Source organism: Pelmatolapia mariae, linkage group LG16_19 (genome assembly GCF_036321145.2).
Source record: "Pelmatolapia mariae isolate MD_Pm_ZW linkage group LG16_19, Pm_UMD_F_2, whole genome shotgun sequence".
Taxonomy (NCBI): Eukaryota; Metazoa; Chordata; class Actinopteri; order Cichliformes; family Cichlidae; genus Pelmatolapia; species Pelmatolapia mariae.
The window spans coordinates 46,908,968-46,936,195 of record NC_086241.1 but is presented as its reverse complement, the minus strand read 5'-3'; the positions used below and the strand labels follow the sequence as shown (position 1 = coordinate 46,936,195).

General features: G+C 40.4%; 3 protein-coding genes across 7 annotated transcripts in view; 2 read left to right on the top strand and 1 right to left on the bottom strand.

Annotated features, from left to right (window-relative positions):
- The first annotated feature begins 2,668 nt into the window (after window positions 1-2,668).
- On the top strand, window positions 2,669-5,692 carry neff2 (neuronal intermediate filament family member 2). The gene is made up of 3 exons (XM_063499260.1): window positions 2,669-3,826; window positions 4,291-4,415; window positions 4,571-5,692. Exons 1-3 carry the CDS (start codon window positions 2,819-2,821, stop codon window positions 4,629-4,631), a joined length of 1,194 nt encoding a protein of 397 aa, XP_063355330.1. The 5' UTR covers window positions 2,669-2,818; the 3' UTR covers window positions 4,632-5,692.
- A 1,595-nt stretch (window positions 5,693-7,287) lies between these two features.
- mrps26 (mitochondrial ribosomal protein S26) lies at window positions 7,288-8,996 on the top strand. Its single transcript, XM_063499261.1, has 4 exons — window positions 7,288-7,652; window positions 7,928-8,074; window positions 8,188-8,311; window positions 8,397-8,996. Exons 1-4 carry the CDS (start codon window positions 7,432-7,434, stop codon window positions 8,526-8,528), a joined length of 624 nt encoding a protein of 207 aa, XP_063355331.1. The 5' UTR covers window positions 7,288-7,431; the 3' UTR covers window positions 8,529-8,996.
- Window positions 8,997-12,064: 3,068 nt separating this feature from the next.
- The window catches only part of loxl3b (lysyl oxidase-like 3b), a 31,684-nt gene continuing 16,520 nt past the window's right edge, over window positions 12,065-27,228 (bottom strand). For 2 of the 5 annotated variants that reach the window (XM_063499255.1, XM_063499257.1), the window contains 10 exons: window positions 26,374-26,581; window positions 26,114-26,294; window positions 20,154-20,308; window positions 19,201-19,371; window positions 16,658-16,817; window positions 16,159-16,402; window positions 14,695-14,810; window positions 14,395-14,531; window positions 12,940-13,051; window positions 12,065-12,833 (listed from right to left, as the gene is read on the bottom strand). In XM_063499255.1, the coding sequence (XP_063355325.1) occupies window positions 12,760-12,833; window positions 12,940-13,051; window positions 14,395-14,531; window positions 14,695-14,810; window positions 16,159-16,402; window positions 16,658-16,817; window positions 19,201-19,371; window positions 20,154-20,308; window positions 26,114-26,294; window positions 26,374-26,581 (1,558 nt within the window). In that variant the 3' untranslated portion in view covers window positions 12,065-12,759. Of the gene's footprint in view, window positions 12,834-12,939; window positions 13,052-14,394; window positions 14,532-14,694; window positions 14,811-16,158; window positions 16,403-16,657; window positions 16,818-17,772; window positions 19,085-19,200; window positions 19,372-20,153; window positions 20,309-26,113; window positions 26,295-26,373; window positions 26,582-27,228 lie in introns of those variants that run through there. The other 3 variants (XM_063499259.1, XM_063499256.1, XM_063499258.1) reach the window with 3 other exon arrangements.

Here is a 27,228-nt window from a genome sequence, read left to right as displayed (position 1 = left end):
CTGCCTAAGCAACTTTTTATTCATAGAATTTGTCAAAATAAATAAATAAATTAAAAAAAAATAATAATCTGAGTTTCAATCTGAGTTTCAATCCAGGAATTTTTTAAGGGATTCATTATTGTCATGAGATGAAGTCAAATTATATCTTATATTATATGTACATATAATATTGACACAAACACATTAAACTAAAAAAAACCCCAAAAAACTGGAAGACGTTGTCTTGATGTTCTCAAGAAAATATTCCCAGCTAATCTGGTTCCAGATATCCTACTGAATCTAAAGACTGAATCTAAGTTCACGTGTGGTGTGGAGGAATGCACTTTAGGACTGGTCTTTATTGCTTAAGTGACAACCTTAACTATGGAATTAAGCCTTCCACACCTGAACCATGAAACATTTCCCAAAAAATCCAATCTTTGGAAAATTCAGTGTTTATATATGGCTTTTAATGTCTTGCTTTTTTTGGATGGGGGTGGGGGTTGCAATCCATTGCCTTGGGGGGTTTAATGTCATATCATCTCATGGTTGAGGAAGCAGATAATATCACTTCACCCTCCATTGGTCATGGCAGATGGTTGGACGTCCCTGAGCCTGGTTCTGCTTGAGGTTTCTTCCTGTTAAATAAGAGATTTTCCTTCCCACTGTTGTCAAGTGCTTGCTCGTTGGGCGTTTGATTATTATGTTTTCTTCTTTCTAGGTCTTTACCTTACAAAAACACCTTGAGGCGACTGTTGTTGCGACACTATATAAATACAACTGAATTATATAATATCATTAATGGCTGTGTTCAAACATGTCAGTGAGACATAACAGGACACAGAAACAAAAGCAGCATAAGGAGTTTGTTATTAAATGATTTACATTTTAAACCCTTATGTTTTCTTCTAAATCAAGACTATATTTTGTTCAGGATTACTCACAGACCCTTTTAGCCGAGAGCATTTTCATTGCAAAGAAAGTGCAAAGAATTACAGCTGGTAGGTATTTGGCAGAAACTCCTAAATAAAACTTGTGCAGTAAAAGTCTATAGATTTTTGTAATAACTGTCACATATTTTATGAAAGATATTGGCAGTAACATTTTTGATATATAATGTTGTTTTTACAAATCAATTTGAATTAAGCTACCGCACTAACCACAGCAGAGACTTTAAATTTAACACATTTTGCTTCTCTCTATATAATAACACTTATGCATTTCACACGGAAGTATGTAAAACAATACTTCAATAGCCTCTGTTGGGGACTACAGTAAACTACAACATTACATGCTACTTCAATGCAGTCTAAAGTCCGCTCTTCAGTGATGAAGGCCGAATGCTGCCACCTAGTGGCACCGTGTAGCTTATCAGTGCTTTTTAAGGTTCGAGTACAAGTTAAAATGTGATGTTTAAAATACTTATATAAGCACCAAAAAAAGAGTTTTTCCACCTAATAAAAAAAAAAAAAATCTTTAATATAAACAATAAAGTATGGCACTTCATTCTCAAAATGTTTTGTGAGTATCTTGCCTTTAACAGGACGCTGGATGGATTCTCAAAGTTGTAACAGAGTTGTCTTTTTTTAAATGTTTTGCAGACCTTGCCGACATCTTTAGAAACATTTGCTGTGATAAACAGAGTAAAGTGTTTTCTTTAATGGCCAATAAACATGAGCAGAAATTGGAACCATTCGCTAGATCAGCCTGATGCCTCTTTTTAAGTAAATACTAAGGCTGATTAGGCATAAACTCTGACTCATCTCTGAGTGTTAAACAGCCGGAGGGTTTCTGTGTGTCAGCACATACAGATACTGTAGCACTTTCTTCTTCAGTGGTGTCTCCCACACGCACTGTCAGAGTCAAGACAGCTGAAGAACATCCCTGACTCATCAGTTTACAATCTAATTAGATCAAACAGATATGTCTAAAGACACTCTGGAAATAAAAGCAGTATAAGGGTATTGTAGGAGGCTGTATATCTACCAAAGGTCTTTCATAGCAACAGCACAGATGGCAGTTAAGAAAGACGACAATCTAGAGGAAACGTGAATAAGTAATTGTTTGTTAAATATCTCAAAAAGCAATAAACCAACAATGAACCATGTGTTCAGTATTCAGTTCCAATTTATTTTTTTTAAATGTAGTACAAGTCCACCACAAATCCCTCTGATGTCATCTATGTATTAATCTCTGTAGTAATTATTAAATATTGTTCCCTGGAGCATTAAATGCTTTAAATGGCTGTCTGTTCCTTATGGTATATGCCCTTATTCTCTCTATTACTAGTACTATTGATTTTCTCTGACTGGGTTGGGGAGAAGTCTTTGTTTCAAGTCATTTTCATATGTTCTATCCCAGGTTTCTTTTATATTTCATCTAAGCAAGTACCCTGCTTGATAATGCAATTGAGCCTGTGCTGAGTGTATAAAGTAAAGTAAAATACCACCTTTGGGAATTTATAGAGGGATAACAATGATTGATTTCAATGCTATTTTGGAGCACATTAAATAAAAATCTGCCCTACCACACATTCACTGCCTGCTGTGGCTGAAAGTGAATCTCCAAACCAAGCTGCTCTCGCTTCACTGCAGCAGCCTGCTATTGGCCTGGTGAATGCTGACAGCGCTGATGTTTCTCTGTGTTGGAGGGGGGGAGCAACGTGACTCTATAAAAGCTCAGGATCTGCAGCATCACTGAACTGGTGCAGTGCAAAAGCGCTCACTCATCCACACCGATGGTGTGCAGAACAAGGGGGACATAAAAAAAAACCTTCTGAAACATACATTTCCTTTTCTTAAACAAACAAACAAAAAAAAATCCACAACAAAACTTCATCATGAGCTACGATTCCTTCTTCTCCACCCGCCGCCCTTGGGACAGCTACAAAGGCTCCCGAACCACCACCAAATCCTCCGTGTCTTCATCTTTCTACCCTTCTTCACGAGCTCCTCCATCTGGTAAGAGGATCCTAAGGACCTCCTCCTCTTCCTTTCCAGATGGATCTCAGAGGATGAACCTGGCTCAAGCCAGCTCTCTAAACACAGAGCTGCTGGGCCTGCGCTCCCAGGAGAGGGCACAGCTTGTGGACCTGAATGACCGATTCGCCACCTACATTGAGAAGGTGAGGCACCTCGAGCTGCAGAACCGAGCCCTGCTGGCTGAACTAGATGCGCTGAGGAGGCGGCAGAACGATCCGTCCCGTCTGCAGGCGCTCTATGAAGGTGAGGCGCGGAGTTTGAGGGCCATGATTGACTCAGAGAATGGGGAGAAGATGAGGATGGAGGCAGAGAAGGACTACCTGCGCGATGTGTATGAGCAGATGAAGGAGCGCTATGAGGAGGAGGCACGGCGGCGCATGGATGCCGAGGAGGCCCTGCAGAGTGCCAAAGAGGAGGCGAGCAGGGCCGTGGTCTACAACTGTGATGCAGAAGCCACTGTGGCCTCCCTGTGCGATGAGATGGTGTTCCTGAAGAAAGTCTTTGCAGAGGAGCAAGCAGAGCTGCAGGCCCAGCTGCAGGTGGCCAACATCAGCATAGACATGGAGGTGTCCCGGCCTGATCTGTCCACCGCGCTGCGAGACATCAGGGCTCAGTACGAGCGGCTGGCGCACAAGAACATGCAGGCCGCCGAGGAGTGGTACCAGAGCAAGTTTGCAAGCGTGGCAGAGATGGCCAGCAAAAACAACGAGGCCGTGCACGCCATCCGGGAGGAGACCATGGAGTACCGGAGACTGCTCCAGTCCCGCTCCTCGGAGATCGAGGCACTCCGGAATGTCATCGACTCCCTGAATAAGCAACTGGAAGATCTGGAAGAAACACAGGCGAAGGAGGTGGAAAAGTACCAGGTGAGGCAAAGAAATTAGAGCCTGCATAGGGAGAATGGAGTTCAGCCTTATTCTCCAATATGCATTTTAGTTTCAGACTTACAGCCTTCTTCCTTTGGCTATTTTTAGAGTCTTTCTTCTGAAAGAGTGCTGCAGAGAACTGAAAAGGTGGTGTTTACATGGTTAACCAGTACAGCTAAAATGAGAGGAAGCTCAGAAAGCAGCAAGAAGAAATAAAGTTTCTTTCATCTACAGGATGACATGTAGATATATTCTTTGCAGCAGATAACCCTCCCCGTGCTCTACTGCACAGCAGGAAATAATGACAGGCTCACAGTGCAGGTGAACGTCTGCAAGGTTAAAGTCGAAACAAACTGGGAGAGCACACCAAAGCAGCTACTCTTGCTTACCATTTCCCTGCTTGAAGCAGACTGTTGCTAACTGTGACACTTAAACTGAGCTGAAGTGTTTTTTTACTTTTACAGATGAGGATAAGTGAGCTGGAGCGCAATATTGCTGAAGCTAAGCAGGAGATGGCGCGCTACCTGAGAGAGTACCAAGACCTTCTCAATGTGAAGATGGCCCTTGACATTGAAATAGCAGCATACAGGTGACACACACCCTTCTTCCTGCTCATCTACACCAACAGTGTTTGTTTTCAGTAAAGTTTCATGATTTTTTTTCTTACTTTATCTTAATTTGTCTTACTTCAGCTACATATAAAGACATAAACAGTAAACAATCTGTTTTCCTTTACTTTCACAGGAAACTCCTGGAGGGGGAGGAGATTCGTCTGGCGTACCCTTCCCTTCCTGCTCTAAATTAAAACCCTAAATGCCACTGACCCTGGCATAAATCGAGTATATCTTCTTACCTGTTCATCTTTAAGCTGAACACCCTGAGAATTCCTCCCTAACATGACCTCTCTCCCTCTTTCATGCTCTTCCCTTCACTTTCCCCTCTTTCCCTGCAAAATTAATTTCATCTTTACCCAAAAAATCCCAAACTACAAATCAAAGCTCACCTTTCTCAAGACCGCTGTGCCCTTGTGCTAAACAAGAGGTCCACCAGAAGTCCCCCTTCTTCTACACACATTCTGACACTACACATCAAGTAGAAGGCAAACTGCGAAGGGCAGCGTGGCTGCACTGCATTAGTTACACATCTGCGTCGGACAGCAGAGTTGTTTTGGTGGAGTTCCTCTCAGTCAGACGCGTATGACATTCAAGACAACAGTAGAGTTAACCATCTGACCTTTCTGAACCCTCGTTGTGCAAACACCTGACCAATTGTTTGTTAATGAGGATGTAAAAAACCCAACCTATAACTCTCAGTGCTTGGATTTTATATGTGTTTGAGCTGATTTTCCTCAAGGAACTCTTCCAATCAATGAATGTCCTGCATCCCTGGTTTTGTAGTAGTAGTAGTAGTAGTAGTAGTAGTAGTAGTAGTCAGTGAACCAGTAACCTTAAAATTTTCTTTTCATTATGTTATCGACTCATTTGTGTCCTTTTTAGTTTGTCTTCCTCTGCATTGACGTCTACACAAAAGCTGTAAGTAACAAATCAGAGTGAATTTGGGCCTTCCTACTTTTCAGCAAAAACCAATCTGGACATTTAAATGCTGCGGAAGACTAATTGTTACTGGTTCCACCTTATGATCACGTACTGTGTCTTTGAGTCTAACTACACTAGATTTTTTTTGTCCTGTAAGTTCATTCCCAGCTAACCAGTGAAGCCGAACGATAACTGCAGGAGCTCCTTGTTGTTTGTCCGCTGATCGTAGATCTATGTGGTGCTTTACATCTGTGAAAGTAATACAAAGTCTGCACCTGTAACTGGTGTACCTGTAACAGCCGGCAACAAGCTGAATAAACATATAACTCACCTGCAGCACGTGTCATATTTTTTTGTTTCATTTCACACCTTTAAGGATGTTTAGGAGACAAAAAGCTAAAGCACACACCCTGACATTAATACAGCCTGAATTTTAGCTCCAGATGCAAGTTAGCAGTTGAATGACACCTTCTAATGTCCAAAATACATATTAAAGTTAAAAAACTTTTAATCACCAATTTACAAAGCTCAACATCATTCCTTAGTAACACAAATGTGTCCAAAATAATGTCTCATTCAATCATATTTGGGGTTTTGTCAAATATTAAAGAGATTCTGGGAAATTAAAAAATAAAATGTGCAGGAATGATAAAATAATTGCAGCTACCATTTGATACCTGAGACCAGGTTTGTTTTTTTTTATTTGTGTTTAAGGCTGTTGTAAATATCCTACTTGAAAATTCCATATAACAGTAACAATGGTGCCATTTTGCTGTTTTAGATTGCATTCCCACACAGTTTCTTTTTACTTACAGCTCTCAATGTCACCGATCGACACACAGCGGCACTGCACCATTTCCCATCATTCCATGCTGCTGGTGAGCTGGCTCTACCTGTAATGTGTTGATATATTGCCTCAGCAGGATCATCAGTCACCGGTCTGACATCAGGCGTCAAGCTGCTCAACCTTGAAAGAAAGAAGAAGAATCACGAAGACAACAAATGTATACATACAGCTATATTTCCTCTTAAGTGGGCTGAACTAATGAAGATATTGCCTAAAAAGCTTTCAAAATACACCTCAAAATTTGTTTCTTTCAATGTAAAGAAGCTTAACTACACATTTAATCCCTGAGACCTTTTTAAAGGTGTAATTTCAATAATACCTCCTGCAGTAAATCAAAGAAACATGTCAAAGAAACATGGGCTCATTGGGCTTACACTTTAAAGGAAATAAAGAAATGTAGAACTTTGTCCTGTATCAAAAATTATTTGTGAATTCACAGAAACAATTCCATTATTTACTTTTTAACAACTAGGAATTTCTATTTTAAATAGTGAATAGGAAGGAACGTTTCTGTTATTAAAACGAATACCACCAACAGAAAAACTAATTTTCTTGTAATTAACCTTTATCCAGTAGTCTACTTACTCTGGTGTATGACTGGTCATAAGTTATCTCTTCTTCAGTAAAAAGACTAAAACCAAAAACTTAAAATACAGTTTAAGGTTCACCATATATGACCTCCTCCTCTGAAAGTTCCACATTTTCCACAAAGCTATCCAGGGGCCGGACTGGACCCTTTGGAGGGCTCTTTTTGTCCATTTGACACCCCTTCTGATTTATAATTATTCACAATTCTTAATTGAAATACTCCACAAACGTGAAATTATTATCCCACTGAAAATGTCAATCCGACAGATATCAATAAAATAATATAAAATATTTTTCGTAGAAATGGCTTTACTCTTGTGTCTCACATTTAATATATTTAGAAAACAACGTGTATTAAGCTGTTTAACTTAGTTTGTTATCTTGATAACTATTGATAGGTTATTCTGTACCTAACTAACTTTTGCTAACCTCCAGGAGGCAGTCAAGCATGCGCAGCTCGTTCTTTGCTAATCACTTCCGCTGGTCAGAGGGCAGCAAAATGGCTGCCGTGTTAGGTCGATAACATTCGTGCCCTAATGTTAACCTAGACCGCAGATTTCAAACTCAAATGCTCTCATTAAGCGTTACATTTAGCATCTAGGACTCGGCACCTGTTACTACATTTAGACGCTGACATGTTCCAGGTAATCGGCGGGAGGAGCGTGCAGGCGGCGCGGCTCTTTGCGCCCAGGAGCGCCGTGCTCGTGGAAGCTGTCCGGGGCCGAAAGTCCCGCAACGACCCGGTAGCCAAGTCCAAAGAAGGGCGAATTAAAGTGCCTCCCCCCGTCGATCCGGTGGAGATGGTAGTTCTCAAAGAGAGATACACGGAGTACAAGCTGATCATGAGGGCGCTCCGGTACGTTTAAATCACAGTATGTTAAAATCAGTTTCCCGTGACAAATAATGCTCCAACTTAGTGAGCTCCCCGTCAGTCTTAAAGATATTCTGTGTTGCTTAAAAAAAAAGCTGAACTCGAACACAACTTTTTAAACAATTTCTCGAACCTCTTACACACAAATCTGTGACTAAGAGTGTCTCAGAAACATGAAACCATAAATGCTTGGTGTACTTTAAGATTTGGAGTTAACAGACAGTGTAATTGGAGTATTTAGTTTTCTTTATGTTTGTCAGTTTGGAGTTTAAGGAGGAGGTGCTACGAAAGAAGTACGAGGAGGAGACAGGCTCGCAGGCGGAGGAGAGGGCGAGGCAGGAGGCGGAGGAGCACCGAGCCCTGATGGCCTGGAACAACGAGGAGAACCTGCGCATGCTGAAAGCCAGGTGAGCAGAGAAGATAAAGAACATGAATGCACTCTTTGTGTCTTTCTTCCCCTTGTAGAATGGAAACTGTCTCATTCTAAAAGTGATGTTTTTTGGGGGGGAAATCCTTTCAGAATTCTGAGGGTCCAGAAAGAAGCAGAGGAAGCTGAGCGCAAGAGGATTGAAGCTGCCATTCAGCGGGAACAGGAACAGCAAGAATTCATCAAAGAAAAAGAGAGGGAGATTTTGAAGCTGCAGGTAGGGGTTGTTTCTGCATCCAAACCATGCAAGTAGAGCAAAGGGAACATAGTGATAAACTGACAAAACTTTCATTTTCTTTCAGGAGGAAGTAAAGAACTTCATCACCATGGAGAACTTGGATCAACGAATCGAGGAGGCACTGGACAATCCAAAGAATTACAACTTTGCCGTTGACAAAGAAGGGAGAGTCATCAAACAGACAGTGCTGCAGTGAAACGACTGGATGCACAGACATGACTCTGTTGTGGTCCGGACTAATCCCGCAGTTCAGTGATCCAACTCCCTCTGGAGGAGCATTTCAACACCTTTAAGCTGGAAAAAAATCTTCTTTTAAAAAACATTTCCAGCGTGGCATCATCCGCTCACACCTGGACCTAGTAGTTTCACCTCAAGGTCACACAGCCTTTATTTTCCCCATGTGTCTGCTTTATATGGTCCCTTATTTAAGTCATACCTCACCACAACATGTAATCATTGCTGGCATTTGTCATGAGTTTTAGGGTAAATTAATGTAAACAGTATTGAAACGGCTGCTGAAGACCGGGACTTCATTTTTCTGCTTCATTTTGGAGGCTAAGGACCATTACACACCTACATGGTCAGGATCTGTTTATATTGACTTCATGATGATAACTGGTCTTTATGTTGAACCATGGTATTAAAATGCATTTTCTTACCTTGATTGCACATGAAATTTAATCTGATTTCAATATGCACAAAACTTAGGCGGGTCTCTCCCTAAAGGCCCAAAACCCCAATCTGTGCAAGTACAATCTGAGGTTCAAACTACTGGTAATTAATGTTAGCTCTACATTTCCAGGCTGCACACGTGTCAGGGATTGTAGTCCAGTGAAATAATTAGCACGACTCAACAATGGTGCATTCTGCATGCTGAGTAGGATATAGAGTCGTATTATATACATACGTGCCATGCATCCTCTGGTAAGCAAGAGGTCTCATCCCATGTACCGCCATTCTGAGATAATGTTACCTGAGAAAACTTAGATTAAATCGGCTCAAAAGTAAAGCTCAGTCGCACAAGTAAAAATAGGACAGCATCTTCCATGTAGCTACACAAAACATTAAATCAGGGGTCTCAAACTCCAGTCCTCGGGGGCCGCTGTCCTGCAACTTTTCCATGTGTCCCTGTTGCAACACACCTAGTAGGTCATTAGCAAGACTATAGAACTTGACTGCATGCTGAGTTGGCAATTCAGCCATTTGATTCATGTTACAGCAGCTCATGAGTGAATGAACATGGTGCAATAAAAGTATTTTAGAAGTATATGTTTCCAAATACATACATTTACTTAAATTTACTTGAGTAGGTGGGGTTAGGGGTTGCCACCTCAGCATGCAGTCAAGTTCTATACTCTTGCTAATGACCTACTAATTGTATTCAGGTGTGTTGCACCAGGGACACATGGAAAAGTTGCATGACACCGGCCCTCGAGGACTGGAGTTTGAGACCCCTGCATTAAATAAATAAATTAGTGGCTTGCGGTGACTAAATGTTTGTTCACGATCTGACTGAGCCTCTGTCAGTGACAGCAACTCCAGGGGTTTCGACTCAACTGGCTACCAGCTGATTGTATTCTGGTTATGTTCCTATACAAGAGGAAGGTTGCGGAGTAGAAAAGTAATCGTTACATGTGAATTTCTGTCTATGCAGACATCAAAAATATTGGATTTTCGATGATTTTTCACAGTTATTTGCTTTACTATCACAAACAGATTGCATGTAATTGCCAAATTGTTTGCCAATAGAAGCCTGATTCCATCTTACAACAACATTTATGGCAGTTTTGGTGACAATCTCATTTCCCATCCAAAATAAACCCCCCCAAAACTGAAGTGAGATAACGTTATGTCACTGGATAAAACAGATTCTGACTAAATTTAACTGAGGACATAATTTAAAGTTGAAATAAGGTGATAAATCATAATATATTTCATTGCAATACTCAGCATATTGCAAAATGTTGAAATTTGCAATAATATCGTATCGTGGGGTATCTGGCGAGTCCCACCTCTAAATGTTAAATCTGAACAAATTTTCAGATGGGGAGGTTTGTAAAAGTATCCCCAGTGACGCTCAGGCTTAAGGCTGCTTTTTAAAGGCTCACTTTCCGCTTTTCAGCTGCTTTTTTCCTGCTTTTGGCTCCTTGTGATGTCAGTGAGAGTCCATATCCTAAATATGATCTTCTCAAACACAGCAGCCTCACCTACCTGCTGTTTTCCCTTATAGAGAGATGAGCTAGTGTGGCTTGTTTCAGATAGACGACAGACCGAGGGGCTGCTCCAATAAGGATTAGTTTGGATTGTGAATCATGTAGAGCTATCCTAGTAAACCTTAGAGGGGGGAAAGAGATTGAGGCATCCTCTTGGAGTAGATGTACTTTTAGCTGCAGCCCTCTGGGTGGCGCCCATCTCTCTGCATGGGCCTGTCTGATTACTCAGTAGAACATTAGCCAGCTTATGTGTATGACACCGCTCTGCTGAAGCGGCGTAATCCTCTTCTGTTAGGCCAGGTGTGCAGGCTGATGAGATGACGATGACAGGCAAAAACCTTGAGAGAAACCCAAGCAGCCCACAGCAGCTGAAGCAAGAAAAGGCCGCCAATAACATTACATATAAACACAGAGTGTTCCTTTATTGTTTAGTAAACCTGGAGGATTTTCCTTGTTATTTCTTTTCATTTTTGGTCCTCATGCTGCATTGATAGAGTGCACAAAATGATTAGGAAATTCTGCATTTATCCAGTTGTTCCCAAATAGCTTCATTTTTAAACCACATTTCCATGATATCATACATATTAACCTGTTCTAATATGTAAGCAGAAACTTTCTATAGTTCCACATTCTTCAGTGGATCCCGTACATTTCTGTTTCATATATTATGCATCACTGTACATTAAACATTTCTGTTAATAAGCCATTTCAAAGTGTTACCTTTCAAAGTTTAAGGAAGCCGCGATGGCCTTTTTTGTGTGTTTTCTTATACTATAGACACAATTAAGTGATTAAATAATCACATTCAGGGCTTCTTACAAACAGGTGCATACCAGCTCTGCTGCTGAGCCGCTGCAATGTTGCGCACACGGTTGATGTGATTAGTAAGGGAGGTTAACGGGATTGTTCCACCGCAGGCAGGGAAGACTGAGATTAACAGTGGATTGATTTGAACTCTGGGCTTAGAAGCACACAGCTGACAACTGGTTTGAGAGCTCTGTCTTAGTCAGCCCACCTGATTTTCTTTTAATTTAACTGAGCAATCAGCCCTGCAGACCTCTTTGTTTATCTGGCAGATGGGTTGGGGGATTACTGTCTGTCTTTATAACATAGGCTTAGGTTAACAGATCATCTTTTGAAAAACTCATATACCTATCATACTTTAAATCAAAATGATCTTTCACCATAATCTGACTCTTTACTGCTGCAGTAGGTCATTGTTGGATTTGTGCAGTCAGCTGCTGGCTCAGTGCGAGGAACCAAAACAAAAGTGCTATTGTTCTGTTGGAGCATACCCTTGGAGCAGTGGTCCACATGACCACAAAATAATTGCGGGAAAAGTAAAATACCAGCATGATACAATACCAGAGACCAGGTTTTTTTGTAACACCAAAGTATGCTGCTTTTTTTCCACCGGTGTGGCTGGTATATCTGTAGCAGACTGTGTTTACAGGCACTGAAAACAGCTGCTTTACAGCTTCAGTATTGTTGCAGTGAATCATTCCCGGTCAAACGAGTCTCAGGAGGTTTTTCTCTGTTTTATTTGGTGCAGCAGGTGTGATTACATCAGAGTAAATACAACAAATCTAACTGTAACTGTAGCTTTCTTTGGCCTTTGCCCATTAATCTGTCAAAGATTATTAAAGTACGTGTGTGCACTAAAGTTAACGATGGCTTCAAACTGGTCCAAATACTGCTGTTGACCCAGAATGATTCTTTAGTACCTCCATGTTGGCAATAAATACATTCACAAAATACTGTAAACATGAAGGCAGATGTTATTACTTAAACAAGCTGTTTAAAAGCATCTCTGTATATATATATATATATATCTGCAAAAACACTGAAGCTTTTCTCTTTGTGGTGATTAAAAAAATGTAAAAAACCCAGTCATAACTCATAAACGGAACAGAATATAAAAGGTCGATCATACACAGGAGACTGTCTCACTGACTTTATAAAATTTTAATTTGCAGTAAAAATATAGCACGCACTCACCTCAGACTACACGAAAAATTACCACTTGAATATTCAAGTAAAATAATTCACACGTAGAGCACACGCTCGCTGCTTCAGTGACTACAAATCTAGAGATATGTGGTGGGGATCCGTTTTAGCACCTGAAGACAAAAGGTTTGTGTCTTTCTTTCTGAGTTAGTGAGGTGTATCTTTATTCCAGCTTTGGTTTTTAAGTTGCTGGGAAGTTACTGGCGATTAAGAAATCTTGTTATTCAGCTGTCCGGGATATTTCTCAAATCTCCTCTCTGCCTCCTCGCTCAATGCATCCCCTGCAGGGAGATCAAATAATCAGTAAAGGTGGTCAGAGATGCCAATAAGAGTACATTTTATTATCATTATCATTATCTGGTAGTCTTACTGCTTTCCACTGCTTACCAATGTGGCAGTTGTGGAACCAGATCCGATGTCCGTCGTACTTGCAGTTGCACTTCATGGCGTTGTTGGTGAAGTCGCTCTCAGCCACTTCATAGTTTGGATTGATTACAACCTGAACAGAGGAGAAGTATTAAATAAACTATTCTTACTCTGTTGGTTTTATGATCAGACAAGCTGTATGACCCAAAACTAAGTATACTAAGCACACGAAAATGCAGAATGAGACCACAGGGTGATGACAAAATCTAATGCAAGCACTCTGGTTTGAAAGAGCTGAAACTGTCTGCAATTCTGTCCTTTAAAGCAAACCTAAGCTGGATGATAGTGGGCATGCCACTTAGCCATCATTACGCTAAAGATGATTCAGATTTTTTTTCTCTGTAGCAGAATTTTTTTTGAGTATAAGAGAAGTTAAAGAGAAGAGTTCCCCACAGAAAAAGAGTGATAAAGCTGGGACAATTCACACTAAACACTGCTGTATCCACCTTATCACAGTGAAGATGAGTGATGATGTACCTTATTCCCTGGCTCTGGAAACGGGACTTTCAGAGAAATAAAAAAGAAAACTATGGAGATCAACTGTCTTAATCTGCCCTGCAGGTGTTATTATGTGTGGAGCTCTTTAAAAAATTAAGTACTTTTTTATTTCCTTCAGAGAAACACTGAGATTCAGTCCTGCGAAAAACAAAGGTAAAAAGCTAAGTATACCCCATGATTCAGTAGCTTGTAGAAACCATTTAGCAACAATAACATGAAGCAATAATCTGTGACTTTATCAGCCTCTCACATCGTTGTGGAGGAATTTTGGCCCACTCTTCTCTGCAGCATTGTTTCATTTTATTGAATCACATGCACAGCACTCTTAAGGTGACACCACAGCATCTCAGTCAGGTTGAAGTGTGGACTTCTTTTCTTTGTCAACCATTCTGCTGTAGATTTGCTGCTGTGCTTGCGATCATTGTTCCATGACTCAGTTTTGGCCAGGTGTTAAGTTGTTGAACAGATGGCCTCACATTTGGCTCAAGATAGGCAAAGAGTCAAAACATCTCCATTTATAGAGATTGTCACACTTTGTTCAATCAACTCTTTGTACTACAATTAAATTCTGAAGAAGACATAGCCGTGTTGCCATGGCAATGTTTTGTTGTTGATTATGACAATTTGTTTCTAACAGGTATAAGTGCAGTGGTAATAGATCTGCTGGCTTACTGAAGCTCCAGTATTAGCACGATAAACTGAAAGACGGCAGCTGAAGTACAATCAATCAAAGCATCATCTATCCTTGTTTGCCTTTACTAGCACTGAAATATATATATGAATCTGCCAAAGAGCTCTGAAACTGGCCTCATGTGGGTAAAACCAATCTGAATGTCACCATTTTTGGGGTTCTGTGCTTTGAATTTCCACTATAACTCTCTCAAATAGGTTTCTACAAACTGAGTCCCACAGTCTCACCTGCATAATGTAATTTCCAGGTTTGATGTCTGTGATGTCAATCCACTGGCAATCAATGTCATGACGGTACAAATCCCAGCAGCCCACGGTGATGCCCTGATCGCCAAAATTGGCGCACTCGTATCGTTTAGAAATGCCTTAATGTCCCAGAAGAAGAGACAGATTCATTGAGATATGTTTGAAAGACTAGCAGCAATGCAAAAAGGTCATTAGGGAATTTTCTGGTCATGTTTATTTGATAATAAATTCATTAAAAGGAAATCATTGTGACAAAAAAAAAAGAAAAATCATCATTCTGACCTTCTTGACAGTCTGTGTCCTCCAGACAGAAACTGGCTTTGTGTCCCTCTGCCACTTTGGTACCGTTGGCATTCAGCAAATCATAGTGGGTAAATATATCCATACTGTGGTAGTGGCTGTATTTAATATAAAAAGAATTAAATGTTATCTTTTATATCCTGTATTTCTCTTTTGATGACTGACCACACACTGATGTCGAGTTCTCTTGAAGTCTGTGATGGTATTTGTTTATATCTGGAATCTGATAACAGGATGACTTTACAGGAATTTCTGACATGTTGTATATTTGGCAAAATGATAAAAACCAAAGATAACACAGGAAGTGCATTAGTTTGATGCTCATTCTAACAATGCAATACTAGGACATGTTTTTAATAGATATACTAACGCCTCAAATATATGACCTGTGAACACTTATCCCCAAAGTCTAAACACTCAGTCAGTTCATACCAGTCATGTTACTGGATAAACACAATTGGTCCTCTGCTGTTATCTGAATAGCAGACATAAGCAGCCCTTCCTACTTTCTTTCCGCCAGTCTGAGCACATTTTTTGTTTCTCACAGACTAAACAAAAACACACACAGTAGACTGGAGTTATACTAGACTCTAGTCCTTTTTAAATGAAATAATAATAAACATAGTTATCTCCTATGTTCATTTGGTCATTTTATTCATACCTACATTTCTGCTTCAATGGTGAATTTTGTTTTAACACGATTTTGGGAACAGGAAGATACTCCCAAAACTGATTTACCAGTATGTGTGGATCACCTAATGTGTTATAAATATTTTTCTTTTCTTTTTTCAAATAAATCCAGATCAACTTAAGCAATTTGATTTTAATCCCAGACCTTAAAATAAGTAGGGAAAACCCCAACAACACATGATCTCATATGAGTGAGAAATTGGCGACTGTGAAGAACTCCCTTTTAACAGGATGAGACCTTAACAAAGTGAACCTAAACAAAAGTTTCTTCCTTTGTCTTTCCACTGAGACTTTGAGAGTCAGAGACCTTCTGAAATTTTTGCTATAATAAAAAAATGAAACTTTCAAAAACTTATTTTGATCCATCCATCCATCCGTCCTTTTCAGGGTCGTGGGGGGGTGCTGGAGCCTATCCCAGCTGTTATAGGGTGAGAGGCGGGGTACACCCTGGACAGGTCGCCAGTCTGTCGCAGGGCTAACACACAGAGACAGACAACCATTCGCACTCACATTCACTCCCACATTCTCACCTATGGGCAATTTACACTAATCAATTAACCTATCCCCATAAACTGCATGTCTTTGGACTGTGGGAGGAAGCTGGAGTACCTCGAGGGAACTCACGCAAACACGGGAAGAACATGCAAACTCCACACAGAAAGACCCTGCTGGCCTGATGGTGGAATTGTGGTTTAATCTTTAATTCTTTAAGCATATATTGAGGTTATTGTTTTCATAATAGACTTGGTTTCTTACCCGTGACAGGCGTGCCACACCCACGAGTGCCGTCCAGCCTTTGGCTTGAAGTCAGCGCGGCCGATGTTGTGAATCTGAGAGGAGAAACGGAGCAAGCGCCGGTGTCCGTATGGCCAGTTGGCCTTCGCAGCTGATTTAGACAGGCAGTCCTCCTCTGCAGCGCAGTAGAGCATGTGCAGAGGGCGATCCTCGATATAAACTGTCTGCTCAACCAGAGATGCATTCAGGACGAGGTCAGAGGCCGCTAGATAGAGAAGGAGGGTTAGGATTGAGGTATAGTCCTCATTCTTTTTGTGGTAATACATGTGGTCTTTAAAGCACATCAAAGTCTTTCTCTTAATTTTAAAGTGTTATTCTTTCTTTTCTCTGGAGTTTGATGATTGCATTAAGGCTACTGAGTTTCATGAGGTCAGCAGAAGTTTAATCTTGCTGCAGATTTACATAAATATGAACAATCAAGCCACGATGCAAAGCTTTTGTTTGTCTCCGTGTCACTCACTCTCTGAGCAGATTACTCCCGCTGCAAACTTTGCTGCCGCTCTCTGGCAGCTGACAGTTTTGTGGTACTGGCACTGACTCAGAGCCATCTCATTTCCCATGCACTTCACACCGCTCATCACCATGTCTGTCACATTACTGCTGTCCCAGTACCAGGTTTCCTTAAAGAGATATAACAGAACAGGCACACGTGCAAAGACAAAAAAAAACAAAAAAACACGGTGCGTCGATCAGGACAAAATCATTCACAGACTGCTGCAGAGAGTTCAGTGCGCTATTACGTTCTGAAAAACAGATGTTCATGACTCATTTTTGGCTCCTGAATGAGGACACAGTGCAATGCTGACTTTATGACCACTTTGTTCAGATGCTAAGAGACTCAATAGTCTTTCTGCAAGGTTTCTCAACCTCACGCCACAATAGCCTAATCAAACCCTTTAATATAACATGCAACAGTCACTCTCTAGTCATCAAAGTAGAAATCTGCCTCATTAGCTGTAGTGGAAAATTACATCCTTGTAATTGTGCACATCCTTGTCTGCTCTAGCCATTTTTATACTTTAGCCAGTGAGGTTGCACATCTGCACATTTTACTTGGTTTTCTGCTTGGCTTCAAAATATCAGCAATGAACTGAGATTCAAATTCTGTTGCACCAATAACTATAGGTGATCTACTTTTCTGCAAGAATAACATTTTTAAGCAAAATCATTTACAAAAATTGGATTCTGCAAAGTTCAATTTTGAACTTCTACATATTTCTTACAAATAGTTTTTTGTAGGTTTTGAAATGTTAACTTTATATCAGTCAGTGTGACAAATATGAGGGTCTGAAAAGCTTCATTAGCTTTTAGCATTTTCTAAATGCTGTCAGTTAAATTCAGCAGTTTTCGGCATTCCTGTGAGCCTTTCCTCAGACAATAGTTTATAGTAAGGAATCTAAAACACAACATACTTGTAATTCAAATCTATGTTTCTTCAACTTAATAGTGCTTCTACTGCAATCCTGAATATCACATCAGCGAGTCTGTCATGCTATTGTTTTTCACAGTCTGTGCTATCATTACTTCTGTGCATGTTTTGCTCGTGGTGTGATTTAAGTCTTCATTCCTACTTACAGTGATGGCATGCATGGAGTAGCCGAGCCCTAGCTGCCTGCAAACCACCATGGCTTCCTTTGTGGTCCAGCCTGTGCTGCACACTGTGCCCCACTTGGACCCAACCTGAACCTCCACCCGGCCCTCATAACTGCTCCGGCCGCCCACTATCCGGATCTGCAGAGTTTTCCTGCTGGGAGTCAGTGAGGGGACACACTTCCTGTCCTGTCTCTGAACTGTCTAAGCTAAACCTGTCAGTGTTCATATCCAGTCCTCCCGCAGTAGAAAGTGTGTTGTTGAAGCAGCAGTTTGGTTAGTCTTTTCTAGGCGACGAAAACATCGACATGGTTTCCACATGAGGTCACCACATCACTTTGGTGGCGAGCGGTTTTGGGTCAGATTAGAAGCTTCACTTGCACGGAAGTGGGTTGTTTTTTTATTCCCCCAGACAGAGAAAGAAACATCTAACCATATGTAAATTATAATATGCTGTCACATGTTAATGAATGCACGCTCAAATATATTCTTAAAATATATACAGCAACAATTTAAGTCTATGTGTGAGTCATTACTAAAAATGTTATATATTTGAGCATTTATGCACCAAAAGAAAAAAAAGCTGCACACTCAGTGGCCGTTTCATTTATTGCACTCTGTGGTGCGTGTGCCTGTGATGAGCTGATCGCTTCATGATTACGTGCCGGTAAACATGCCCCTGCAGCTACTGCCAGAGAAGCTGGATCCAGCATCTCAGAAACAGAACACCAGCTGGAACTTTTTCGAGGATGTCGGCATCTGGAGTTTACTACGCTACTGTCTTTAAGGCGACAGAGTATTGGTGCTTGGAAGAAAATTGAAAGACTCCTGTCCTCTTAGGCAACATGACCTACACAGCTAAAACTTCGAGGTCTGAGTTTTATCAGAAGGTAACAAGGCAATGGAAAACTACCACATGAGAAGAAACAGGAGATTTTCTATGTATCCATCCTGACTGATTCAAGCAGTAAAGGATGATTTTGGTGATATAATTACAAAAATAATGGACTAGTACTTAAATGACAGCAACCATAAATCAGTAGTCCAATAGAAGACTCAATGATTGTATGATTTCAAATCTAAATCTGCTACCACAGAATCCATGATTGCAGACCACATTTTAAATAGTCCAGGCTCACGTGAGGCAAAATCTATGGCGTGAACACTCCCCAGTCTTAGATTCTGTCTATTTGAGTACACTGTTGCCTTGAATACAGTCAACTGCAGATACAGTCATCTAAACAAAGAGTTTCTTCATTTTTAACAACATTGAAGCCTTAAAAACAAACTAAAATGAAAGGCCATTGGTTGTACATGACAGTATATTATATTTCCATATGATATATATGTACCAAAAAAGACAACAGTTTACTCTATTGCAGAATGTTGTCCTTGGTGGTGTTAATAACCTACTTGCAGGCCCTGGTTAGCGTAGCCCAAGCCCAGTTGCCTACAGGCCACCATGGCCTCCTTGGTGCTCCAGTTTTCACCACAGATCAGACCCCAGCTCTGTGTCCCATTAGGGTCTGAGGTCAGCACCTCGACACGGCCCTCATAGCGGGTTCGTCCTCCTGTGATTCGGATCTGTGCGGGACCAAGGGGTTAGGAACCACAAAGCAAAGTGTAGATGCACAAAGAGACGGGTTTTCTTTTAAAAAAAAAACTCTGTTTCTCTTGTGAATAACCTCTAATTATGTCAAAAATATTACAGGCTACTTTATGAAAAATCTATACATGTTTAACTACGGGTGATAATTAATGAGATTACATTTTCTGAAGGTTTATATGGTTGATAGTATCTAATTTCAGGAGTTTTTAGCCCGCCGTCTGTGTGTATCTACACAAGGGGAAGTGTAACAACCAGAAATACTCAGTTTTCAGAAGAGGTCACTGCTGTCAGAAAAAGCTTTTTCAAACTGATTTGAGATTTTTTAAAAACATTTTGATTTGCTTTTTCAGCAACTCAACAAGGAAACTCATTCAAAGCAGTTAAATGTGAAACTCAAACTGAGGATTTGGCCAATGAGCTTTTTTGTGACAACAGTACCGAAGGATTATTGGTTGAGAACAGATGTGAGATTGTTCTTACTGTTAGCTCTAAATCTCACATTTTTGTGCACAAAGACGAGTAAAGCAGCTTCTACTGAAGGCCAGAAAAGATACTAAAATAAACAGTGTGAAATAAGACAATATTTAACTTCTTTCCTATCCCCCCTGTAGAGGATAGAAACAATCTAAACATTATAATCATTCTGCCTGTTTAGAAAAATAAGTCTATTTGCTATGAATTCCATATAAAACAGCAAAAACTTAACAAATTAACAACTTTTAAATGAAACATTTTAGTGAGAAAGTTCAGGTCTGACCGAGGTCTCGAGGCCCATGTAAGGCACGTTGCAGCGAACAGCAGCGTCCTCCGAGTGCTGGCAGTTCTCTGATGTGATGTTTTTAACGGGGCAGTCCCAGATGGACCTCTCCTGCCCGAGGCACTTCACCTCATTCATGTAGATTGGACCCATTCCTGGACAAGCAGACAGACAGACGCACTGACAACTTTGAAGTTACTTTTGATAGTCTTTCAAGGCAAAATGATGAGACACATCCTACAGTATTTAAGAGCTTGGAAACCTTATCTGAAAACATTGTTTGACAAAAACTGAGGGTTTCACAAAAGTTTTAAATGGTACAAGATCTTTAAGCTGTATGTGGCGGCAACTGCAGTAATCACTGAGCCCCAGGGCAGTTAATTAGGAGCTTAAATCCGATTTAGTACAATCCAGGTCACGACTGCTTTTTGGACCTTTCAAAAGGCTCAATCTGGTTTTGAGAAGCTCAGCCAATAAAGATGAAGAAGCACCCCAAACTAGCAGTACTGAAATTGTAGTCTTTGGATTTTATGGTGGTTATTATAATACACTTGATATGCTACAATATGCAGAATTAAAAGGTCTCTTTTTGCATGGCTTCCAAACTGTATGCAGTACTGAAACAAATACCGAGCTCACTTTTTAACATCGGTCAGCACCACCCTGCTTCATATTTACTCTCTAAACTCTCACTCTGTCTCTGCAAGTCATCGCACCATAAGGTGATTGTGATGCGTAATTTCTGTGGAAGGAATTCCTTCGGCCTCACTCGTTTCCGACTTCAGTGACGTTCAGGAATGTTTCTTGGACTCGCTGAGCCAGGTGGTGGTCTGACAGGAGTCTGAACACACAGCAGAGGTCTGTTCCAGGAAGCATGACTGACAATGTCCGAGTGTAACCCTGCTCTGGATCCACAGCAGCTGATCGGAATGAATTTAATGAAAGAAGCGGCATAAAATATATTTGGAAGGTGCTGAAAATTAAATATTCAAAGATATGTTAACATGGGATAGCTTTAACTCCCAAAAGAGTGCTTTTATAAGAGATATTAATAAATGAATAAATCAATTTAATATCCTGTTCAGTAGATTAACATATAAGTAGAGACAGGATAACAAATGAATGTAGCTCCTGGATTTGAAAAGTGCAGCCAATGCTGTAGTGCTCTAAACCATTAGTCTTTTTAATGGCCAGAAGGGAGTGACTCAAAGTACAAGACACTGGAAATCTATGGGGTAGAGTAAGGGAGAGACAAGAGTTCTTCTTTACTCTGTAGTCGTGGATGAACTGTGGAGCTATGTGAGCAGGGTAAACCCATGCTTATCCCACAGCAGTTTTGCCATTTGAAGCCTCTATATAGATCCCAAGTAGGCCAGCCTGTGTTTGGCCCATCACAATTTTGCCTTTTTGCTAAGAGGGAATTTTGCGAGGATCCCACAATGGCCAGGCCACTGCTGAGGGCTGTGTGGGTCTGCCTATAAAGGCCTCAAACTTGAGTGACAATCCATTCTTAATCCATAGGGTTAAATATGATGTTGGCCCACCCTTTGCAGCTATAACAGCTCTGACTCTTTTGGGGAGGCTTTCCACAAGGTTCAGGAGTATGTTTATGGGAATTTCTGAACATTCTTTCAGAAGTGCATTTGTGAGGCCAAACACTGATCTTGGATGAGAAGGGCTTGCTCGCAGTCTCTGCTGTAGTTTATCCCAAAGTTGTTCTGTTGGGTTGAGAACAGGACTCTGTGCAGTCCAGTCAAGTTCTTCCACAAATTCTCTCATCCATGTCTTTATGGACCTTGCTTTGTGCACTGGTGTGCAGTTATGTTGGAACAGGAAAGGGCAATCCCCAAACTGTTCCCACAAAGTTGGCAGCATGAAAGTGTCCAAAATGTCTTGGTATGCTGAAGCATTAAGAGTTCCTTTCACTGGAACTAAGGGACTGAGCCCAACTCCTGAAAAACAACTCCACACCATAATCCCCCTCCACCAAACTTTATGTTTGGTACAGTGCAGTCAGACAAGTATGGTTCTCCTGGCAACCACCAAACACAGACTCGTACATTGAATTGCCAGATGGAGAAGCGTGATTCGTCCAGAAACATGTCTCCACTGCTCTAGAATCCAGTGGCAACATGCTTTACACCACTGCATCTGATGCTTTGAATTCTGCTTGTTGATATAAGGCTTGATGCAGCCATGGAAACCCATTCTATATAGCTCTCCATCTTCTGTTCTTAAGGTAATCTGAAGGCCACATGAAGTTTGGAGGTCTGTAGTGATTGACTCTGCAGAAAGTTGGTAATCTCTGCACTCTATGCACCTCAGCATCTGCTGAAGCCGCTCTTTGATTTTGTGTACCTGAGTTGCTGTTGTTCCCAATCGCTTCCACTTTGTTACAATACTACCAACAGCTGACTGTGGAATATTTAGTAGCAAAGCTGCATATCTACATGCTTGATTTTACATACCTGTGGCCATGGAAGTGTTTGAAACAACTGAATTCAATGATTTGGATGGGTAAGTGAATACTTTTGATAATATAGGCTTTAAAAGATTCCAGAGCCGGTGCTACCAACATCACCTCCAACAGAGGCAGACTGAGAGAACATCTGCTGCGTGTAATATTTTAAAGGTAGAGTGCTGTTCAGATAAAAATAGTTATTTAAACAAATCAATTTGTCTTCACATTCATATGACAGATAACTGGTATAAACATCTAGACAATGGGAACTTGGTTGGGGTGGTATTCTTGGACTTTAGTGCTGCATTTGATTTGATAAATCATGATCTTTTGATAGACAAACTAAAATGTAATGGATTTTCACCAGCTGCTTTGTGCTGGATGGAAAGTTATTTGTCTGGAAGAAGGCAAAAGGTTTATTATAATGGTTACTTCTCTGAGGGCTGTGAAAGCTGCCTCGGTCCACTTCTCTATTCAGTTTTCACGAATGATCTGCTGTATGTCCTGGATAAATCTCATCTTGTAATGTATGCTGATGATTCTACCATGTTTTATTCAGCCAGTGGCAACTCTGAATTGACAAGCATATTACAACAAGATTTGCTGAACGTGTTTGACTGGATAAGTAAAAACAACATGATTTTAAACGTATCCAAATCCAAACCTATGTTAATAGGAAGTAGAGTACTCTTAGTCAACAGCCCACAACTAAATCTTTCCATAGCTGGATCGGTATTAGAACAGACCACCCAGATTAAATTACTTGGTGTTACCATAAACCACCACCTTTCATGGTCTCAGCACATCGACTCTGTTATTAAGAAAATGGGGCAGGGCATAGCTATGGCCAGGAAATGCTCCTTTTATATTACTTCTTCAATTATGAAAAATGTCATTAATGCACTATTATTATCTCATCTAGAGAACTGTTCAATCATTTGGTCAGCAGCTAATAAGACAGACCTGAACAGACTTCAGTTAGTCCAGAATAAGGCGGCCAGATTAGTGTTAACCCTCTCAAGGCAGGCGTTGCCGATTTGCAACAGTTAAAAACTAACAACCTGATTACCCCACATACATATTTTATGAGTTTTTTTACTCAGAAGTACCACTGCAGGACTTAGTTGTGCATTAGCAACAAAAACTTAATTTGAGCCTGAGAGGGTTAAGGTGTTCATACTATACAAATATTGATAAAATGCATGATAAACTTTCTTGGCTTTCTGTACAAGCTAAATTATACTATGGCTTACTTGTATTTTTAAAGAAAGCAATACTGTTAAACACACCATATTTTTTTTCTGCTCAGTTGCAATATCCAGATGAAATACATAATCGTATTACACGATTTTTAACAAACCGCAATTTAGTAACTCCACAAGTTAAAAGCAACTTTTTGAAAAACTCTGTTATATTTAGAGCATCTTTTTTATGCAATTAGAGAATTAACTTCTATTCATAATTTTAAAAATCACTTAAAAGCCTATTTAGGCAGCTTTTAATTCATTGTAAATACTGTAAGAGGGCAATGTCATTTGTAATGGAAATTCGTGTATTTTGTTTTAGTGTTATTGATATTTATATGCTTATATTTTCACAATTGTAAAACCTTACTGTGGATGTAAGAGCCAAATTATGTGGATATTTGGTATCCACTTTATTGTGTAATATTTTATTTGATTGTATTTGATGGTTTGGGCCCCATGAAGACTAGCAACCACTGTTGTGGAAGCTAATGGGGTTCCTTATAAATAAACAAATAAACAAATAAACATTGATCATGTAAAGAACACCCTGTGTCTTAAAAGCTGAAAACTAAACTCAAGGCATGCTAAGGAACACGTGCCAGTGAGAAGAGCAAGATTTCAGAAATGAACCCAAAGTTTGTGTTACTTTTCTGTCTGGAATGGAAAATCCAGAGTTTATCGCATCTCAGGGTTAATGAATTCAAGGTTTTGACTAAACCTGCTTTCTGGAAGACAGCCCAGGTACACAAAAACTATCTGATGAGCCTCCTTCGCCAACTTCTTCTGTGGTAGATATCATAATGTACACAAACTACAGCAGACATCCCCACCCAGCATTTCTGAGAGCAGGTGTGACGGGTGTGTTCTTTATGAAGTTGCAAGAAACTAATTGTATTATCTATGTGCAGCTGTTGTGTGTGTGTGTGTGGATTGGTTTTAGAAAATTCTTCGAAATTCAGCGCCTTAAACGACCTAACAAAGGCACAATTTGTTCACAAGGACATGTATTTCTTCACACACATACACAAAAAACTGCTTCATTCAGGATTCCCAACCTCCCTGCTCTAAGCCTTCAGTGAGGCTTTTGGAAGCAGATCAGCTTTTCAGCCAAATTTCTTTAACAGTTTCCTACAAGCCAAGGAAATGGACAAAGTGCAGACCAGGGAGTTTAGCTAAACAAATGATTAAAATTGTTATTTAACAATACAACTCACCATAATCTATGCATATATTGTCATAGATTATATTTCTATATGTCTTCAGTGTACACTCATCTTTGACTCTATGCAATGTCTTCTACACCTTGGCAGAAAAAGTCATTCTTGTTGCTCATGTGGAGCCCAGGTGGCTCAGACACATGCTGGCCTTATAAAACTGACTGCCTCGTTGTCACATGAAATGATCCATAGCCCAGCTGGAAAAAAATACTTTTCTGCTCTAAAAGTGCCTGACCACCACTTAGGAATCACAAACACATAAAAAATGCTATTTAATGAATGGGGTACTCAGTAGGAGAATTAATGGATAAAACACACTATGAAAGGCCCATTTTTGTAATGACTTCATCAGAAAATGCACAACATATTTACAGCTCTGTCTCTCATGTCCTCCATTCCTTCAGTTTTATCTTTCTACAAGTGTAGCATTCCTTTACTTTTTCAAAAAGCTTCAAATGATGTTCCGTGTAGGAATGTTAAAGGCAGATTATCAGTTCTGCGGGTTGAAGCGATGACCTGAGAGATTAGAAGGCCAGAGACGGACAGCTGGTGACTGAAGTCCTCTCTGAAGACAGTTATAAACGCATCCTGCCTCAGGTGATGGCTTCAAAGAGATTTAATGCAAAAAAAAAACCTCAAACAGAATCCACTCAATGATCAAAGTCTTATAAAATAAATTTTTTGAATCTGTATAAACATTTCTCTATAAATAACCTCTTCAGTTGAGTTAGATATCTATATGTGGAACCAGATCAGTTAACTTTTATATATGCACTGGTACTGATATAGCACTTTTCTATTAAATTTGAGCCCTCTAAAGCACTTTCTTACTACAAGCCTCATTCACCCAGTCACACACACAAACAGGCAGTTTTTGCTATGCCAAAGTACTTGAAACCTAACATTCACACACTCACGCTCTGATGAATGCATAGGGGGCAGCTTGGGTCTCAGTATCCCACTCAAGGATACTCTGACATGCAGATTGGATGAGCCAAAGATCACCATTGTACAAACTTTTTAATCATTCCTGACCTTGACCCATGCGAGCACCGGTGAGAGCCTCCTTGGCGCTGCCAAAGCCGAGCTCCCTGCAGACAACGCTGGCCGACAGCAGATTCCAGCGGTCGTCGCACACAGTCCCCCACACGTTGTCTTTCAGCACCTCGACCCGACCCTCGCCTACCTTGGCACCTCCCTTCAGCCTCACATTGGTCTAAACAACAAAGAGACACATCACGTTATTCAACTATGCCAGCACATATCTGCGATCACTTCACAAAAAAATACTTTACCGAAATTTTCAGTTTCTTTTTCAAACCGCTGTTTTGCATGAACAGCGGCCCCGGCATGCAGCTAATGACAGCCGGCATGCCGCCTGTGCAGGAGGATGTGGCGTTTGGCTTGTTGAATTCCAGCGGACAGGCGGCCAGATGGACCTCTGTACCTGTACATGCCACAGAGTGAAGAAGGAAGTTGTTCTTCTGACGTTCCAAATACAACCTGGAGGGAGCAGAAGCACGGGCAGGGACTGTGGTGAGTGAAATACTGAGCGAATCAATACCTTGATTGTATTTATGGTACACAGAAAGAAAAAAAGGATATATATATATATATCACACACACACACACACACAATAATAAGAAATGTTGGTGTGGTTTGTTTTAAACACACAAATAAAGATTATGATTATCACTTGGGTTAACAAAGATGTCACATTTTGGAAAATATTCATTACTCTGTCCTGCTGAGAATTTTACAAGAGGATGTATAATCCATATACAATATATAGCTGTAGTTGGTTAGTGTAGCAATAAAGACCACCAACAGGAAACTTAAACGTGCACAAACTTAAATTAAATCTTGGCAAAGGTCTCTGCTTGACTGAGAAAAAAAGTCAGGTAACCTTTTATAAAACAGCAAATGGTTTTTACATTTGCATTTTTCTACTGATTCACTCGATTATAGATTCAGAGCACAGAGAACAGATCAGAGCCTGCTATTTTTTAGTCTTTGTGCTAAACTACGCAGACTACCCGACTCTATATGACAAAAGCTCGAGCTATTTCATCAGTTTTTCAACACCAAAATGCTCTTTATAATAACAAATCTTTGGACATTCAACAACACAATCACATATATGGTACGC

Bases quoted from the DNA above. Each gene is read 5' to 3' on its own strand.
- mrps26 (XM_063499261.1), top strand. From the start codon at position 7,432: ATGTTCCAGGTAATCGGCGGGAGGAGCGTGCAGGCGGCGCGGCTCTTT. The intron at 7,653-7,927 runs GTACGTTTAAAT...TATGTTTGTCAG, and splicing joins CTGATCATGAGGGCGCTCCG to TTTGGAGTTTAAGGAGGAGG. The intron at 8,075-8,187 runs GTGAGCAGAGAA...AAATCCTTTCAG, and splicing joins CTGCGCATGCTGAAAGCCAG to AATTCTGAGGGTCCAGAAAG.
- neff2 (XM_063499260.1), top strand. From the start codon at position 2,819: ATGAGCTACGATTCCTTCTTCTCCACCCGCCGCCCTTGGGACAGCTAC. The intron at 3,827-4,290 runs GTGAGGCAAAGA...TTACTTTTACAG, and splicing joins AGGAGGTGGAAAAGTACCAG to ATGAGGATAAGTGAGCTGGA. The intron at 4,416-4,570 runs GTGACACACACC...TTACTTTCACAG, and splicing joins ATTGAAATAGCAGCATACAG to GAAACTCCTGGAGGGGGAGG.